We start from the raw sequence: 15359 nt of genomic DNA on the forward strand, positions 1-15359 counted from the left end.
CGTTAGGCCTATTCGAGTCTAAGAACGTACTAGATAAAGGAATTACTACGAGTAAAGGTGCATATATACTAGTAATATAGTATAGCCCTTAGTAGCAAGATAAAGGCAAAGGGTTAAGAATATAGGTATTCTAAGAGTCGGAGGTGCGAGCGGCGGTTAATCTAAGGGTCCGCTCGTAATTTACTTAGCGTTTTATATACCGTTTATATATAAGTAATACAAAGGAGGGTAGAACAAACGTAGTTACCGGAAGACCTATCTTAGAAGATCGTATCTATAGCTTTAATTTAATATTTTAACGTATACTTTGTATAGCTATTTTAAAAGATCGTATTATTGCGTAGAATAGCTTTTTTAGGTTTGTCTATCTAATGTATAGTTATGCTTCTATAAATTCGAATTCTCGTTTGTATACCGGACGGTTATATAGGAGCCGTACGGTTTTCTTTTAGGCGCTTCGCTATAGGCTTAGTATAGACCGCTAAGCTAGATATATATTAGTGTACTTGGCGGAGAGATGATGTAAGGACGTAGAGACAGAGTAGAAGGTAGAAGGTAGAAGGTAGAAGGTGGAAGGTGCTAAATTTAGGTAGAAGGTCTATGCAAGCCTACAAAGCGGGGCGCCTGAATGGAGGTAGCGAGCGCAGGCGAGGGGTGAAGTGGCTGACGCAACCCCGGATACTCGAATCGGAACAGCAACTCTTTCGTTGTTCGAGAATGAGAGTTTCAAGTTGGCATGTATGGAGATTACAGCCAGGTTCCGATACATTGCCAATGCGGATCAGCGGCAGTTCGCCCATCGACTATCTTCGCTCTTCTCGCCACGCATTCTGCACGGGTACAGAAGCTTCGACTACAGCATGGCAGCCTGACCGAGGTCTTCGACAGGGATTGACGCTGCTGCCCTGTACTTATATGTGGATCCAACGAAGCTCTATTTGTGATGGTACGGGTGCAATCGGCTTGGTTACAAACTCTGATGGGGTCGAAAGCTCGTGGCAAGATCAGTCTTCCAATGGGAGCGCTGAGCGCAGGTATGGTGATGTTGCTCCCTTGTCAGACCGCCAGGCTCCAGCGGAGCGGAGTGTCAATGGAAGCGAGCCTTACCGAGAAGCTCATTGGCATGGACCTCAGCGGCGGTATCCTTGTCGCCGGGGCTCTATCCCACTTCTCAATGGCTATGGTTTGGACACCACGTCATTCCTTCAGAGACCACAGCTTCTTGGCAGCCTGGTCGTTCTTTCATGCCGCATAGCTGGTTTCATCCCGCCTGATTAGCAGCAGATCGACGCCCCAAGTCCTCCGTGAAAGACTCGGGTATTACTACGCATCCGTCCTTCGCGTTCGTCCTGGCCAGGATTGCTTTCAATCTTTTGTTAGCTGCGGATCCCTTTAACCGAGTCTACGGCAGTTGGACTGCTCAGAATGTAGCGCAATCGATATCACTAGTGCTGGGCATCACCGTCTTTACTCTGCAGTGGAGCGTACGATTTCGCGTTGGCGAATTCAAATCTCGTATTTTGGTTGCTGGTGGACTCGCGGGAGCGACAGGCTCATCCTTGCTTTTCTCAGACTTGGCGTCTAGCGCCTGTTGCACATTTTGCAAAGGCGAATTTCTGATTAGAACCTACTGTTGGAATTGGGTTGACAAGCACAAGTACCGACGACCAGCGGAAGGCTGTCGTGGCTATGAAAGATCTATCTTTCGCCACCCTGTGGTCGTTATTCAAGGAGGAGCATCTCGGCATTTCCTTGTTCGTCCCAATAGCGGAAGCGGCTGTGATCCTGGGTCATCGTAGCAATTTAGCGGATGGCGGTCCGGAGGTTTTCATCCGATTGAAATTCATCGATATCTCCTCCGTATCGGCAACACAATTGAGGCCGGCGTTCTCGCCGTCTAAGATATGATTGCGTTAGACAGGCATCCTGGTGGCTGCAGGCAGGACACTTTGTTACCAAAAGTAAAAGACAGATAGTGCGGCCCGTCTTATTGCCGCCGTCGGGAGGAGTTGACTTGGTGAGCCTTGAACCATGAATGCTGAGCCTGCAACCTATAGAAAGTGGTCCCAGGGACTTGGTACTATCAAAGCTAAAACCCAAGGTAACAGTAGTGGTGTCTTGTTGGGTATCACTAGCCGCATGTCAGATCGGCGCTCGAGACCAGGTCTCTGAGATTCGCCTCGAGGACTCCACGCGAAGGCTTCATGTGTGCTCCGTCAAGCAATACGTGGGAGCATTCAATAATTTCCTACTCAGGCTAACGCAAGAATCTGATTAGCGGCGATCATCTGCATAAACGAATTGCATCAGCTGATTGATGTCAAACTGACGCTCTCGAATGCTGGTAGCTTTCGTGGTTGGTTCTAAGACTGCGGTGCTCCAGAGTAATGTGGTAAGGAATAGCTGCATGACACCCGACTTCTTCAGCCTGTGCGTGGCTCCGAACTTCCGAACCCTCCAAAGTATAGCGCGACTGCCACGTACTCTCATCAAAGAAGCATGCACCCTCTGTAAAGCCTCTGTCAAGGTTTCGGGGGTATTCTTATACCCTGTGGAAGAGCCTCCGAGCCCTGCGACTTCTGTTTCATCCAATAGGAGAGGCAGATTATGCCTGTATTAAGTTATAGTCTACCACTCGGGCGGCGGACGCTACAATTCGGTTCTTGACAGAGGGTGTAGTTGGCGGGTTGCTGGGGTACACAATAGGCTTAGCTGGGTGGTGCTTATGCCCGAGCTGAGGTCGTTGCAGCCAAGACTAGCCTGGATGATCAAAGAATTGACAAGAGTGCTCGACTGCCGTTGATTGTGGTTGGGGTTGTGAAGGCCGGCTCGAAGGCACGCAGCTTCTGCCCATGGAAGTGTTGATCACAGCAATGCCTTCCTTGACCATCAGCTAGCATGGAAACATGCCCGGAGGGCATTTGCGAGCAAGGCCTCTCCCACTCGGGAAACCAGAGCGCGAGGTCTGCGTCTCTGAGACCCGTACGCCGTACGGACTCGATGATACGGAGCACGGTGACAGCGATTATTCTAGCTTTCGGATGCCCGATCCTTGGGAAAGTGGTCGTTGATCCTCATGTGGCCTTGAGATGCCGCGCTCAAAGTTGTTTGTCGCGTCCGGTCAAGCTCCAGGCGAGTGGTGCTCGTAAGGTCCATATGCAATATGCATTTGTGCAATGGGGACCTGGTCCAGTCTCATGAGCCTCCATTGGCTCGGTTCGCGGTATTGGCCCCATTCAGCACATGCTCCCGATCGATCGTTGCATTCCCACTGGACGTCCATGACTAAATGTGAGGAGACCCAGCAGTCCTCACAGCTACTACACCGTACAGCAATACGTGGCGAGCGAAATGAAGATTGCTTGCCTCATCGGAGCTTCGGAGGGCTAGACGGCTTGCCGATAAGAGGAGTAAAAGAAGCCAAGGCACGACTTTCATCCGTGAACGACAGGTGGGCGTGCCGCCTCCAGGGCCGCTCTGTGCGTCAGCACGTTCATTTCTGCATCACACAATGGCGCCGCAGCTTCCGGCCTTGGCCCAGAGTGAGTCCAAGGCCAGATTCTTCGCTCGACTTGGCTTGGACTTGACCAATGGAACCCATCGACGGGTGTATAATCTCATGAAGGTTCGACATTGTTTGCCACACATCTCTAGATACCAGCACTAACACATGGCTAGATGGAAGCCGCTGAAGGCAGGAAACGACTGCTCGAAGGCCAATCGAGTAGCACTGCGCAGATCCACGAGGACGCCTGGCAAAGCGAAGTCATGCGAATATACAATGAGGCGCAACCGCAGACGCTTGCCGTATATCGATTCGGCCACGATGTAGCTGATGCTCAGAATCCAGACAACTGGATCATTCGATGGATGCTTTGGCACGTATTCCGATACAGGGATTATCGAAACAAGAATCGTCCGGATAAGAGCCCCAGAGATGATCGAGATCCGAGTTCGGATGAAGACGAAGGCTCTGGCAAGCGGCGGAGGCCGAGCGCCAGTAGCAACGCATCCAAGAATGCCGCCACTGCAGCGGGCACGAGCGGTAGCAGCACCCAGCCTGGTACGTGACGAAGCATCGATGAACGGCACGCGCTGACTATGATCTGCAGCTGACAGCGCAAGTCCGCCAAACCGAACGTACTGGGATCCTGTGCGCAACCAGTAGCAGTGCTGAAAGCCTTCAAACCGCATTGCTGCCACCTTGAAGCATCCGCTTCCAAGATACACGACCAGATCGCACTCTTTCTACGGCATGATTCACACGCCTGGACCGGTGCCTTCAAAGACTCGGAGTTTGACGGTAGCCATTGGTAGCCGCACGTCTTGAAATTCATGCGGAAAGAGCATTCCGTGTCTTCGCAGCAGAGGCAGCTCTTCTTTCAGTCCCGACGATGGTCCTCGATCGATGGATGATAGCGGACGGAATCGTGGCGTCGAGTGAACATCGAACAGGACAGCGGCTAGAGCACACTTGTCGAAGGACGTGTTGGTCACACATGCCCGTGCCCATGCCCTAGTCTCAGCATGCGATCCATACGATCGCATACGAGCGAATGCAATATCGCATAGTGGGTCAAGTTCTGGCGCTACGTGAATGCGCATTCTGTCGTTCTGCAGCGTGGCAGCAATCAAGATGTGACGATGCTCGTCATTTGTTCCAACCTTGGTCAGGAGATTAGGAAGACCAACGAAAAGTCTAGCAGGAAGCATGGAACACAATCCTATAGAAGCTATCCGTTTTCTGGGAAGTCCCCCAGACAGAATTGCTTGCGGTTGAAGCTGAAAATTACACGCCTGCGGCAGCTGCAGTGCTATACAGCTAGACATGACAATACACCGTCTGCGTCATGCAGCGCGGAAGTACTGAATAATGTACTCCCAAGCTCGAGTCAGTCCGCGCCGCGCACATCACGGGTACCGTCCTTTCCGCTGCGAACCCGTGCATCCGCGCCGCGCTCTCTGGGTGGTGGCGTCGACACGTCCGATTGTCTGGAAAGCAGTGAGACGGACACTAACGGCTGCCTCTCTTCGACAACCAGGTCGTGAAGTGCCATCAAACTCTGTCGGCCGTGAGTCCGTTCCCTGTGCCTGACTTGCACATGGCTCCTCATAGGCGTGCACTGTCTCGAGACGACATTCCATCACACCTGGGCCTTTCCATACAGCAATACGATACGCGACGCGACGCGACGATGGCCCGAGTGTGGCTGGGAAGGACTCGAGGTGAGAAAGGAGGGAGGAAGCAATGCATCGATCGAGGGAGAGCCGAGTTTTGAACGCCATGGCTTACGGAAAAGACCAAGAGGTGCGGCTGGGCGCTGCACCGCCGATTTGAACAATAATGCGGACGTTCGGTGCAACGGAACACGTCACAGCAGCGCCCGCGAAGAGCATCGGAGGCAGGAGACACTTGGAGGGCGGCCAGCAATGCTGCTCTCGCTGATGGCGAGGGAAGGCAGCACACTGGGTGCAGAGTGCAGGCCAGGCCGTTTGCGGTTCCGCACGCAGGTGGCCTCCGGGCCGGTCAAGGCAGCATACATCTTGAATCGCGCGATGGAGTTCAGCATGGGCTGAAGACTTGCCTATCTGGTCGAAGTTCGGGGGAACTGCGCAGCTTCTCTCCCAGCCCAGCATTATTGGACTGGGCAGGGCAGTGCGCAGCTGGCAGCGAGGTGCAGATTGACTTTTTCCAAGAACACCAACCCGATCTCACTACTACTGACATGACATGCCGATGTCTCTTTTGTCGGACCAGGCGAGCTGGCATATTGATAATGCGCGGTGTCGAGTGCACAGCCCCGAGCCGCGTGCAGCTTGTCCTGCTGCGCTCGGCGGAGGGCTGTGATGTTCCACTCTCGGGCTTGCGTGCGCTGTGTCTCGCTATTCTATTCTACAGTATGCTGGAGCTGCACTCACAAGTAGGAGAGCGATCGCCTGCATGGCGGCTTCGCAATAATATGGCCCGGCACGCCCAGCGATTGTTGCTGGCCGAAGACAGCTAGAGTTCAAAAGAGGAGTACTTGCCAATCCGCGAGGATAGAATCCCCTGATCTGGCCATCCGCGAAGAATCGACGATTGACCTTGCAAGGAGGGTTGGAGTGAAGTTGAGAAGCTGCCCGCAAAAACTGCAATTGCCGGTCAGGATCAGGATCCCTTGCACAGCAACACGCGTGCTCTCCTATAGAATTAATTAGCAGGCATATTTAGCCGAGCATGAGCTCGCTTAGTCAGCAGGCATCTCAAGCACATTTCCATTGTATCTGCGAGTTGCACCTTGCCGACTTCTCCCGACTTCTGCCATAGCTGCTTCATCTTGATCATGGCTGTTGGCAACTGCGGCGGCAGTCTCTGCCTGCTTTGTCGCCTCCATTGTGAGCTCGACAAAGCAGTCGGTTCGCGAGCTACAGCAAAAGCCCTTGTTGGTGAATCGTATATCACGAGACAACACTCTTTCCGAGTCTTTCGAGCTCACAACAATAATGACAAGAACATGACGCCTAGGCGCGGCGGAAGCCCTTAGCGTAGAGTTATTGTCGCTACTAATCTATCACGGTGACGGTGCTTCCCTTCGGAGCTGTCGTCGCCCCGGGAGTCCCTCTGGGGCAAAGGAGCGATAAGAGACATACATGCTCTCAATCCTTGTCGTGAAATTGCACCTACTGCCTAGTCACCTATCACCTATCACCAGGGTCTAGCCTCTGGCCTTCCTTGCGGGATGCGGAGAAAAGGCTTCGCTTCTCGATGCTTGTCTAGTCTTGGCTTCGCCTACGATGTGAAGGAGCGATGAGCCGTTCTCTCGTCATACTCAAAAACAACATACGCAGACTGATGCGCTGCGAGTCAGAGCCTCGCCGCTAGAGATGTTGTACACAATGGCACAGCCGTGAACATCACCGTTATTACACGGTGAACACAGACCACCTTAGCGCGTGTCTTATAAACACGTAGGTGAATATAAGATTAGTAATAATCACTTAGATAAGTGGCTAGAATGGCTGGAATGGAATGGCTAGTTTGCCGCCCTAGCCGGGTTCTCGAGGCACTAGCGCTATAGAGATTTTTTTATGCCCCGGTCCGTACTACCTCGAGGGCGTATTTGTTCGCGTTCTTTCGTATTAGTATCGCGAATGTAAGCGATCTGTATACAAATGTAATAGTTAAAGAAAAGGCTAAGAGCCTATTAGACTAGTTAAGGTATACTAGGTTAGGATATAACAAATACCGACGAGAACTCGATAGTAGGAACGCCGCAATTGCGGATAAAGGAGACCGTGCTAGAGAGCATATAATATAGGCTATTTTGTAGTAGATTGTATATAGATAGACTATTAGGTTCCCTCTCTTCTATTAGTCGTTTTGTCCTTAATCCGCTACTAAATACTCCGTCGTTTTTAGTATATCCGACAACCTCTCTTTTAGCTAGCAGTTACTACTTACTACTATTAGCAGTCTATCTACTCTAACTCCGACTCGTTATATTCTTAGCAAGCGAAAACGTATAGAAGACGTATATTAGCGCGAGGTTACTAGAGACCGTTTAAAAGGCAAGGTATACGCTACTATCGAGTATAACTATTATAGTAACTCGTAGGTATTAAATAAGCGCGCTCGAGTAGTAGATTACTTAACGAAGTATAAGTTGTTACTAGAGAGCTTATAGCCGACTTATTAACCTTAATTAGTAGACGAAGTAGTAGATATAGAGTCGCTAGTGCTAGCTAAACTAGCTGAACTAGCTAGTTTAGCTAAGGACTAAGATGTCGAGGAAATCGCTCGTCCGGCGCGTAAGGAGGTCGTTCTTGTCGGTATATTAGGCTTCGTCGATAAGATAACGCTAAAGGAGCACAAGTTGCTCTACGAGTTAGTTGCTAAGTAGGTGTTTGCCTCTAGTAGTCTACTAAGCGCGACTAAGTATCTAGCGTTCTTAAGATAGTTAAAGAGGCTACGACTAGCCTTTAAACTACTAACTCGCTAGTAGCTTCGATACGTATAGTTGCCCCGTATCTATAAGAAGCTACATACCGAGATAATAACTAAGGTTAATAAGAGCACGCGCCTATATATTGTAACTAATAGCTAGTCTAATCGCGCTTATCGCTCGGTCGTTAATTATTTAGCTATTACGCCTCGAGCGTTATAGTTTCTAAAGTCTAAGCTTACTAGCGCTAATAGGAGCGATGCTCGTAGTTACGCTAAAGGCCTTCTCGAGGTTATTAATAACTTTCCGGCGGGCAAGGTAGTCGGTATAGTTACTAATAATGCGTTAGTAATAAAGGCGGCAATAGAAGAGGTATGTTTCGAAGATCTAAGGTTAGTAATTGCCCCTCGCGGAAAGTCCCGATCTACTAATAGATAAGCGCTAATAAGTCTTAGTGCGTCCGGTAGCATCTAGGGCTAATCCGATTAGGATATACATCCTATTTTACGTAGCTCTTAGTTTCCGACCTTTATTCCTTCTAAACAGGTCTAAATAGCATTAGACGCATCGTTAACGACGCTAAATCTATCGCCGAGTACTTTAAATATACTAACCTCGCTTTCGAAATACTACTAGACATCTCTAAGGGCAAAGTACGGCATTTTTAGGTCCTCGGAGGTGTCCGCTAGCAAGCCGACCTGTATTACTATAGAAGCGTCCTTATTAATAAATACTAGATCGAGGAGCTTCGTATATACTACGAGGGTCGCTTATTAGTAGGAGCGACCTCTGCGTAACGGACAGCATAGTTAGAAATATATAAGTTATATAAGGAGGGCTAATTTTAGCGTAATCTAAGAGGGTAAGTGCTAAAGCCTGCTTTTAACCTATTACAACTAACTTCTTCCTTCCTTAGCTACTACGACCTTATAGAGCTATTCCTTAAGGTTACTATCGCTCTCGAGGCCGACAGACCTAAGCTATTACATGTCTATAGCAACTAGCGCTAGCTAATAAATGCGGTAGTTAACAAAGCACTAAACTTCGTCTCGAATAAGGAAATAGAAGTCTATATCGAAATGCGATAGGAGAAGCTATAGGTTAGCTACTACACTAAACCTTCTACTAGACTAACAACGCTATTAGTTATTAGCCTCTTATGCTAATTGCCTATCTCGCTAATGTCTCCGAGCGCTCCGACCCCGACAAGTAGTTCCTCTTCGTTACTAACGAAGAGGTCCGCTCTCTTACCCCCTTCCTCGTCGAATACTACGCTAACTAGCAACGTATATCTACTACCTGCCCTAACTACTCCGAGTCGAAGGACGAGATCTATATAAGAGCCAGACAACTTCTAAACGATATCTTTATGCTCCGTAGCCGACAAGGTCTATTCGGTAACCCTATTATATAGGCGGCTAGCAAGAGTCCGACACTATTATTATAGTAGGCTAATAACTTCCGAGACTCGTACCCTAAGCTTACCGACCTCTATATACTCTTATTGTCTATCTGTCTAACAACTAGCGCTACTAAGCGCAACTAGTTAGCCTATAGCTTTATTTAGTTACTTAAGCGCAATAGATTAAGTTACAATATACTCGAGAAGTTAGTCTTTATCTACTAGAATCTACGTATTAAGTATTAACTAGACGACGATAGGCTTATAGACGACAGTTATATAGATCTATAGGACATACTAAAGGAGGTATTTAAGCTACAAGGCGACTTTGAATATACTCGCAATAGCGGCGACAATATAGACGAAGATAGCGGCAATAACGCTGTCGACCTTACTGCCGATAGTAATAGCTAGTAGGGCTATTGTCTATACTAAGATTGTTACTATATACCTTCTATATGTCTTATTTCCTTTATTGTTCTACTTTGTATAGGATACGCTATAATAACTGGATCCACTTGCTAACCAATCTGTGTCTCGTATATGTTTATATAGTAAACACCGTGTTTATAAGCCCGGAAGTTAAATACACTGTAAGTCTATATCTCTACTCGCCGCACTACGTCGGGGTAGAATTTTAGGCCCGAGCAGTCTGATCTATCTAGGAGCTTATTATGTTCCTCTAGAAAACACAGAGTTCCTCGGTGTTCTAATAGTCTATCCTATTGATTTTCAAAAGGTTCTTTTCGGGACTAGTTTAAGGGTTTAAGGCTTGCGACGTCTGCGGGAAGGCTATAAACAGACTAGTTTCTGCTCTAGGCGCGCTGCTATACAAGCAGAGATGTAAAAACCTTAGTAAACTAGTAAATAGTAATTACTATAGTAATAGTAACATTACTATAGTAATCACTATTACTATTACTATTACTATTACTAGGGACCTTCGAGAAATAGTAATAGTAATAGTAATTATAAAATAGTAATTACTATTCTACTATTATAGTAGTTTTTCTACCTAATCTAAGCTATAGAATTACTTAATAAGTATAATATACTATAATATACTACAATATACTATAATATAATTAAGGATAGGCTAATATTAATAGTAGAAATATATATTACTATAGTATATATATAATAGTATAGTAGCGGCTACTACTAGTCGCTATAGTCGATAATATATATACAATAGTATAGTAGCCGCTAATATTAGCCGCTATAGTTGCTATTATCTAGTAAGGGCAGGTATACTTATATAGGCAGTCTTTCTAATAGCTAGATAGAGCCGTTATCTATTTTATACTATATAATCGTTACAATCCTATTATATTATAGCCGTATACTTAATATATATTTTTTATATTTATACTAGCTATAGGATTACTTATATAGTACTCTAGACTATATAGATATTTATAGTATAATATAGGTATAAAGGATTAACAGTATCTATATAAATAAAGAAACTACTATAATAAAAATAATATAATACTAGTATTCTTATAGAAAGTATCTAATTGTTAGGGCTAAGGAGGCTATACGTAATTGGCATGTAACTAGGCTAAGTAAAGCTAGGGTCTTAATGCCTTAGGCAGGGCTTGGCGCTTAGCGTTAGGCTAACTCTCCTACCTTCCTCCCTCTCCTCCTAGATCTCTATCGAATACTATACTAATTTACTACTACCCTATCTACCTGCTAATATAACCCTTCTTATATAGTATTCGATCTACCCTTTAAGGGTAGTAGCTAGATAGTCCTTATTTTAAGCTTTTAGCGGTATAGCTACAAAAACTATCGATTTAACTATATTGCGCCTAAAGAACGGGACCTATACGTACTATTCTATCGAAACAACCGTACTAATTATTAAGCAAGGCCTTCTATACGGCCTATTATACTAAGTTAAGCATACTAGGCCGATATCTACTAATTCCGCTATATCCGTATCTTAGGGGCTAATAATACATTATTAGTGTCGCCCCTTATAATAGCCGGTTTATTACGAAATAACAACCGTGCTGCCGCTAGCAGCGCTAGCAATAATAACACTAGTAGTATAGTGCCTACCGAAGTACCTACTAAAGTGCCTACTAAAGCACCTACTAAAGAACCTACTACTAGGCCTACCGAAGAACCTATAGTTCTAGGCGACGACCTAGAATTGCCTATTAACGACATACTTAATAACATTGTTAATCGACGATATAGCTAGCTAGCCTTTAGCCCCTAGCTAGTAGCGAGACTTTAAGAAGCCACTTAAAACAGGCTTACTGCCTTGCGCTAGGAACAATAGCTAAAGGATAATCTCCTCGAAATTCGTCGCCTATAAGAAGCCCTAGCGACTAATACTAAACTAATAGTAGGGCCTTCCTCTCTATCTATTTTAGTCTAAAAGAAGGATGCTAAACTTAAGGACTATACTGTATTTAATAGCTCTAGTCGGAAACAATATAACGACTACATCCGTAACTACGAGCTTAATTAGCGAAACGCGCTAAGGGCCCTTCTAGACGACTACTCGTTAGTCGTCTATGCTATACAATACATTAATAGAGACCTAAAGCGCACCTAGGATAACTATTTCGACTCCCTTACTAATTAGACCGCTGTTTAGTAGTAGACCTATAAAACTATTATGCTAGATACCCTTAGGAACCCTATACTAAGGTAACAATACGCTTAGGACTAGTACCTTCGGGCTAAACAAAAGACTAATTAATCGGCTCGTTTATTTAAGGCCTATTTAAAGACCCTCGAGGACGATCTCCCGGCTAAGACTAATTCTATATAGATCTCTAAGATACGCCTAAAACTTAGGTAGGAGCTTATCCTTAATGTTACGATATAACACTATTGCATGTACGATAGTAGGTAGCGGTTACTATCGACCGCTGCGGTCGCTATTGCTACTAATAGTAGGACTATTATATAGATAGCTTGCCTCGCGGCACCTTAGAGAATATATTAACTTTTGTACTATATAACCGTTACGATACCTTCGTACTATAACCGTATGCCTAGCAACTTAGTAGCTTCGCTTAATACCTAGTTAGCTTCTATACTAACTACTAGTCCTCTACCCGAATCGACCCCGGTCGTTACGGCTACGACGAGAATCGACGCGATTAGCTACGGGTCCTACCGATCTTCTACCGATTACTACGATTTAACTCCTATCCGTTACGACGGTACCTATTCGATTTACTACCCTTCCGCACTATACCCTACCGACGCGCGAGCGCCTTATCGGCGATCCTATTAGTACCCCGAGGAGACAGTAGTAGTAGTTTCTACCTTTAGTAGCAATTGCCTACTATACCTAGGTCTAGGGGTAGCCGCTTTCCCTAGGAGGACCTGCCCCGATAAGCTACGCTCCTCTGCCTTTAGTCGGTTCTCCGTTATTGTCCTCCGTTTAGAGACTATCTCGCCTCTACCCTCTTACTAATAGTTTACCCGCTCGCCGTAGCTCCTTCGGACTCGCTTCTAACTCCGGTAGAAGCCTCGAAATTAGCTAAGCTAGCGGTTTAACCGCTGCCCTAGTACTACAATCTCGGATTGCCGGATATAGAGCCCTATATCCTACGTATCTGTTCCTATATTTAGAACTACGTCGATTATAGCGAGAACTTTGCGACCTAGCTTAAGGTAAAGCACGGCCGAATCGACTTGCTTGCCTTATACGTTCTGTACTATTACCCGCTCGTAGGAAATCCGCCGCCTCTATAGGCTAAAATCGAGGAACTCTACTTAAACGCCCTTAACGGTTACAACTTCCTAGAGTAGTAGGTAGTAGATAAAGGAATTCTAACTAAATCGGTTAAGGAGCTTAAAGCCGCGCTCCTAACGGTGCGCGATTTACGCTATTACCGTTAATCCTACCCGGATATCTATCTACTACCTATAGTAGAGTAGCGCCTACCGGCCCGACCGGCTTAAGTTCTACCGCGGCCTACGGTTTCGCCTATTACTATAGTAGAAACAACCGTACCGCTAGAATAGCGTCCTAGTTCGCCTAATAGCTCGCTTAAATCGGTTTTCTTGCGGAGGCTACTTAAGCTACGATACCCGGCGGACGAGAATCCTTAGAAGCTAAGGGGGCCTCTACCTAAGACTTCCCCTAAGGAACTGTTAACCGGGCCTTCCGATCTATCGACGTCGCCGTTCTAGGACATCGGTCGCGGCTAATTGCCTCTAATAAACGACGGCCTCGCCGACTCGTAGGCTAACGAGCTACGTAGTCGTTTCTAATATTGTACCCCTATAGATGCCTCGTAGACAACCGAGGAGATCGATAGGGCGAATATCGCTATATAATAAAACCGTTAGCGTCGTAATTATCTTCGCGAATTAGCTAGACAGAGAGGAGTCTATCTTAACGAAGTCGTATTAGACTTTCTAATAGAATAGGCGATTTTACCGCTATCGGCTACGCGTAAGCTAAGTCCGCCCTAGCCGAACCCGGGTTAATACGATTACTAGTAGAGAGCAGACGTATATATAAATGCCTATAGGTATAGCCGCTTGCGTCGGGGCGGGTTTATACTAGGCGATCCGCCTAGCAATCCGCCTAGTAATCCTCCTAGTAATCTACCCGGTAATCCTCCTAACGATCCTCTACTACTACTACCTAGTAACTTCGATCTAGGTGTTTCCTCTCGTAAGCCGACGCAAGGATAGCCTTTGCCCTTTCCGCTATTAGACTTGTAGGGTCTACTACGGGAAGGTAAGAAGCAACGCTAGAAGCACCGTCGGTATAGGGATAATCCGAGTAAGGATAGATCCTTATTAGATAGTAAGGATTTAGACGACTCCGATTAATCCTCGTCGGATAACGATAGCTCCTTAGATACTAGTTATTATAGATACGCCCGCCGTCGTAGATACTATTAGTATTATCGGGACTACGTCGCGGAATCGCTAGTTTCTAAAGCGAGTTATATCTAGGGGCACTACGCCCGCCCCTAGTAGCTACAGTTCGATCTAGCGTATCTTAGGTTCTTCGATCCTCTGCTTAGCGTTACGGATTACAGCGAGGGAGACTACGCTTTAGTTAGGAACAAGATAATATACCGTTCGGTATATACTTTTATCGAAGCGGCTAAGGATTATACTTATATCGTAGAGCGAGAGACGGTTTGTTTTAACTTCTCCCTTTACTTTCGAGGGGTAGCGCTTAGTTAGTATTATAGTTACCTTTCTAGCCGTAACCGAGCAAAGCTCTGCGGCGGACACGGTCTAAAGCGCTAGGAACGTTGTCTTAGTAAGAAATAGAAGGTCCCTTTGATAAAGGCGATAGATCTCCTCGATAAGTAACGCTACGACCGGTAGGATATCGCTTTAGGGCGTTTAGTAACGGACTTTATTATTAAGACGGTGCGGCTCGCTAAGGATGCCGGTATACGGAAATCGAACCGGCTCTTAGAAGCTTATCGTCGAATAGATCCGCGCCTCTAATTAAATATAGACGAGCTAAATCGTCGTACGAAGATCGATAAGTAGGTTATATACTACGAGAAGCAGGTATTAATCTAGGAGCATATGCTTTCGTCCTTGTCTAATCGTCGCCTAGACGCTATAACAGGGAATAATAGCCGCGCTAGTAAGGCTGCCTAGTAGAACCGATACGAAGGGAACGCCTTTTATACCCTAGCGAGCTTCGCTCTAGTAAGAGCGTCCCCTAACTACTAAAACCGCGATATCGACCGACCGAACCTACTACGCCTTACTAACGCCTATTAGCAGAATCGCCTGCCTAACGTCCCTTAGTAGAATCGCCTACCGCTAGTAGGAAATAGTAAAAGGCCGTCGAAGGGTAGCAGCTCTACCTTCCTTCCGAAAGACCTAAAGCGAGTCGATTCGCGCCTATTTAATCGATAGGATAGAAAGCGTAACGATCGAGCTCGTAAGCAGGCTAACTTTGCCGATAATAGTAAAAGAGTAGGCGATATCGTAAATAATACTAACTAAGCCGACGACGGCTATTAGGAGGATAGTTAGGAGGATAATAGGAGAACCGACGCGGATAATTATAG

General features: G+C 46.4%; 2 protein-coding genes across 2 annotated transcripts; both read left to right on the plus strand.

Annotated features, from left to right (window-relative positions):
- Positions 1-600: 600 nt before the first annotated feature.
- MYCFIDRAFT_176842 (uncharacterized protein) lies at positions 601-3390 on the plus strand (the record flags this gene model as incomplete). Its single annotated transcript, XM_007930533.1, has 18 exons — positions 601-1233; positions 1256-1346; positions 1381-1643; positions 1672-1886; positions 1918-2017; positions 2044-2110; positions 2136-2227; positions 2311-2360; positions 2386-2551; positions 2596-2613; positions 2680-2695; positions 2735-2817; positions 2844-2858; positions 2898-3015; positions 3062-3078; positions 3105-3136; positions 3194-3339; positions 3377-3390. The coding sequence occupies 18 exons, from the start codon at positions 601-603 to the stop codon at positions 3388-3390; spliced, it is 2136 nt and encodes a 711-aa protein (XP_007928724.1).
- Positions 3391-3511: 121 nt separating this feature from the next.
- MYCFIDRAFT_88097 (uncharacterized protein) lies at positions 3512-4806 on the plus strand (the record flags this gene model as incomplete). The annotated part of the gene is made up of 3 exons (XM_007930534.1): positions 3512-3625; positions 3679-4063; positions 4113-4806. The coding sequence occupies 3 exons, from the start codon at positions 3512-3514 to the stop codon at positions 4166-4168; spliced, it is 555 nt and encodes a 184-aa protein (XP_007928725.1). The 3' UTR covers positions 4169-4806.
- Between the last annotated feature and the right edge of the window lie 10553 nt (positions 4807-15359).

The sequence above is a fragment of the Pseudocercospora fijiensis genome (assembly GCF_000340215.1).
Source record: "Pseudocercospora fijiensis CIRAD86 unplaced genomic scaffold MYCFIscaffold_6, whole genome shotgun sequence".
In the NCBI taxonomy this organism is placed as follows: domain Eukaryota; kingdom Fungi; phylum Ascomycota; class Dothideomycetes; order Mycosphaerellales; family Mycosphaerellaceae; genus Pseudocercospora; species Pseudocercospora fijiensis.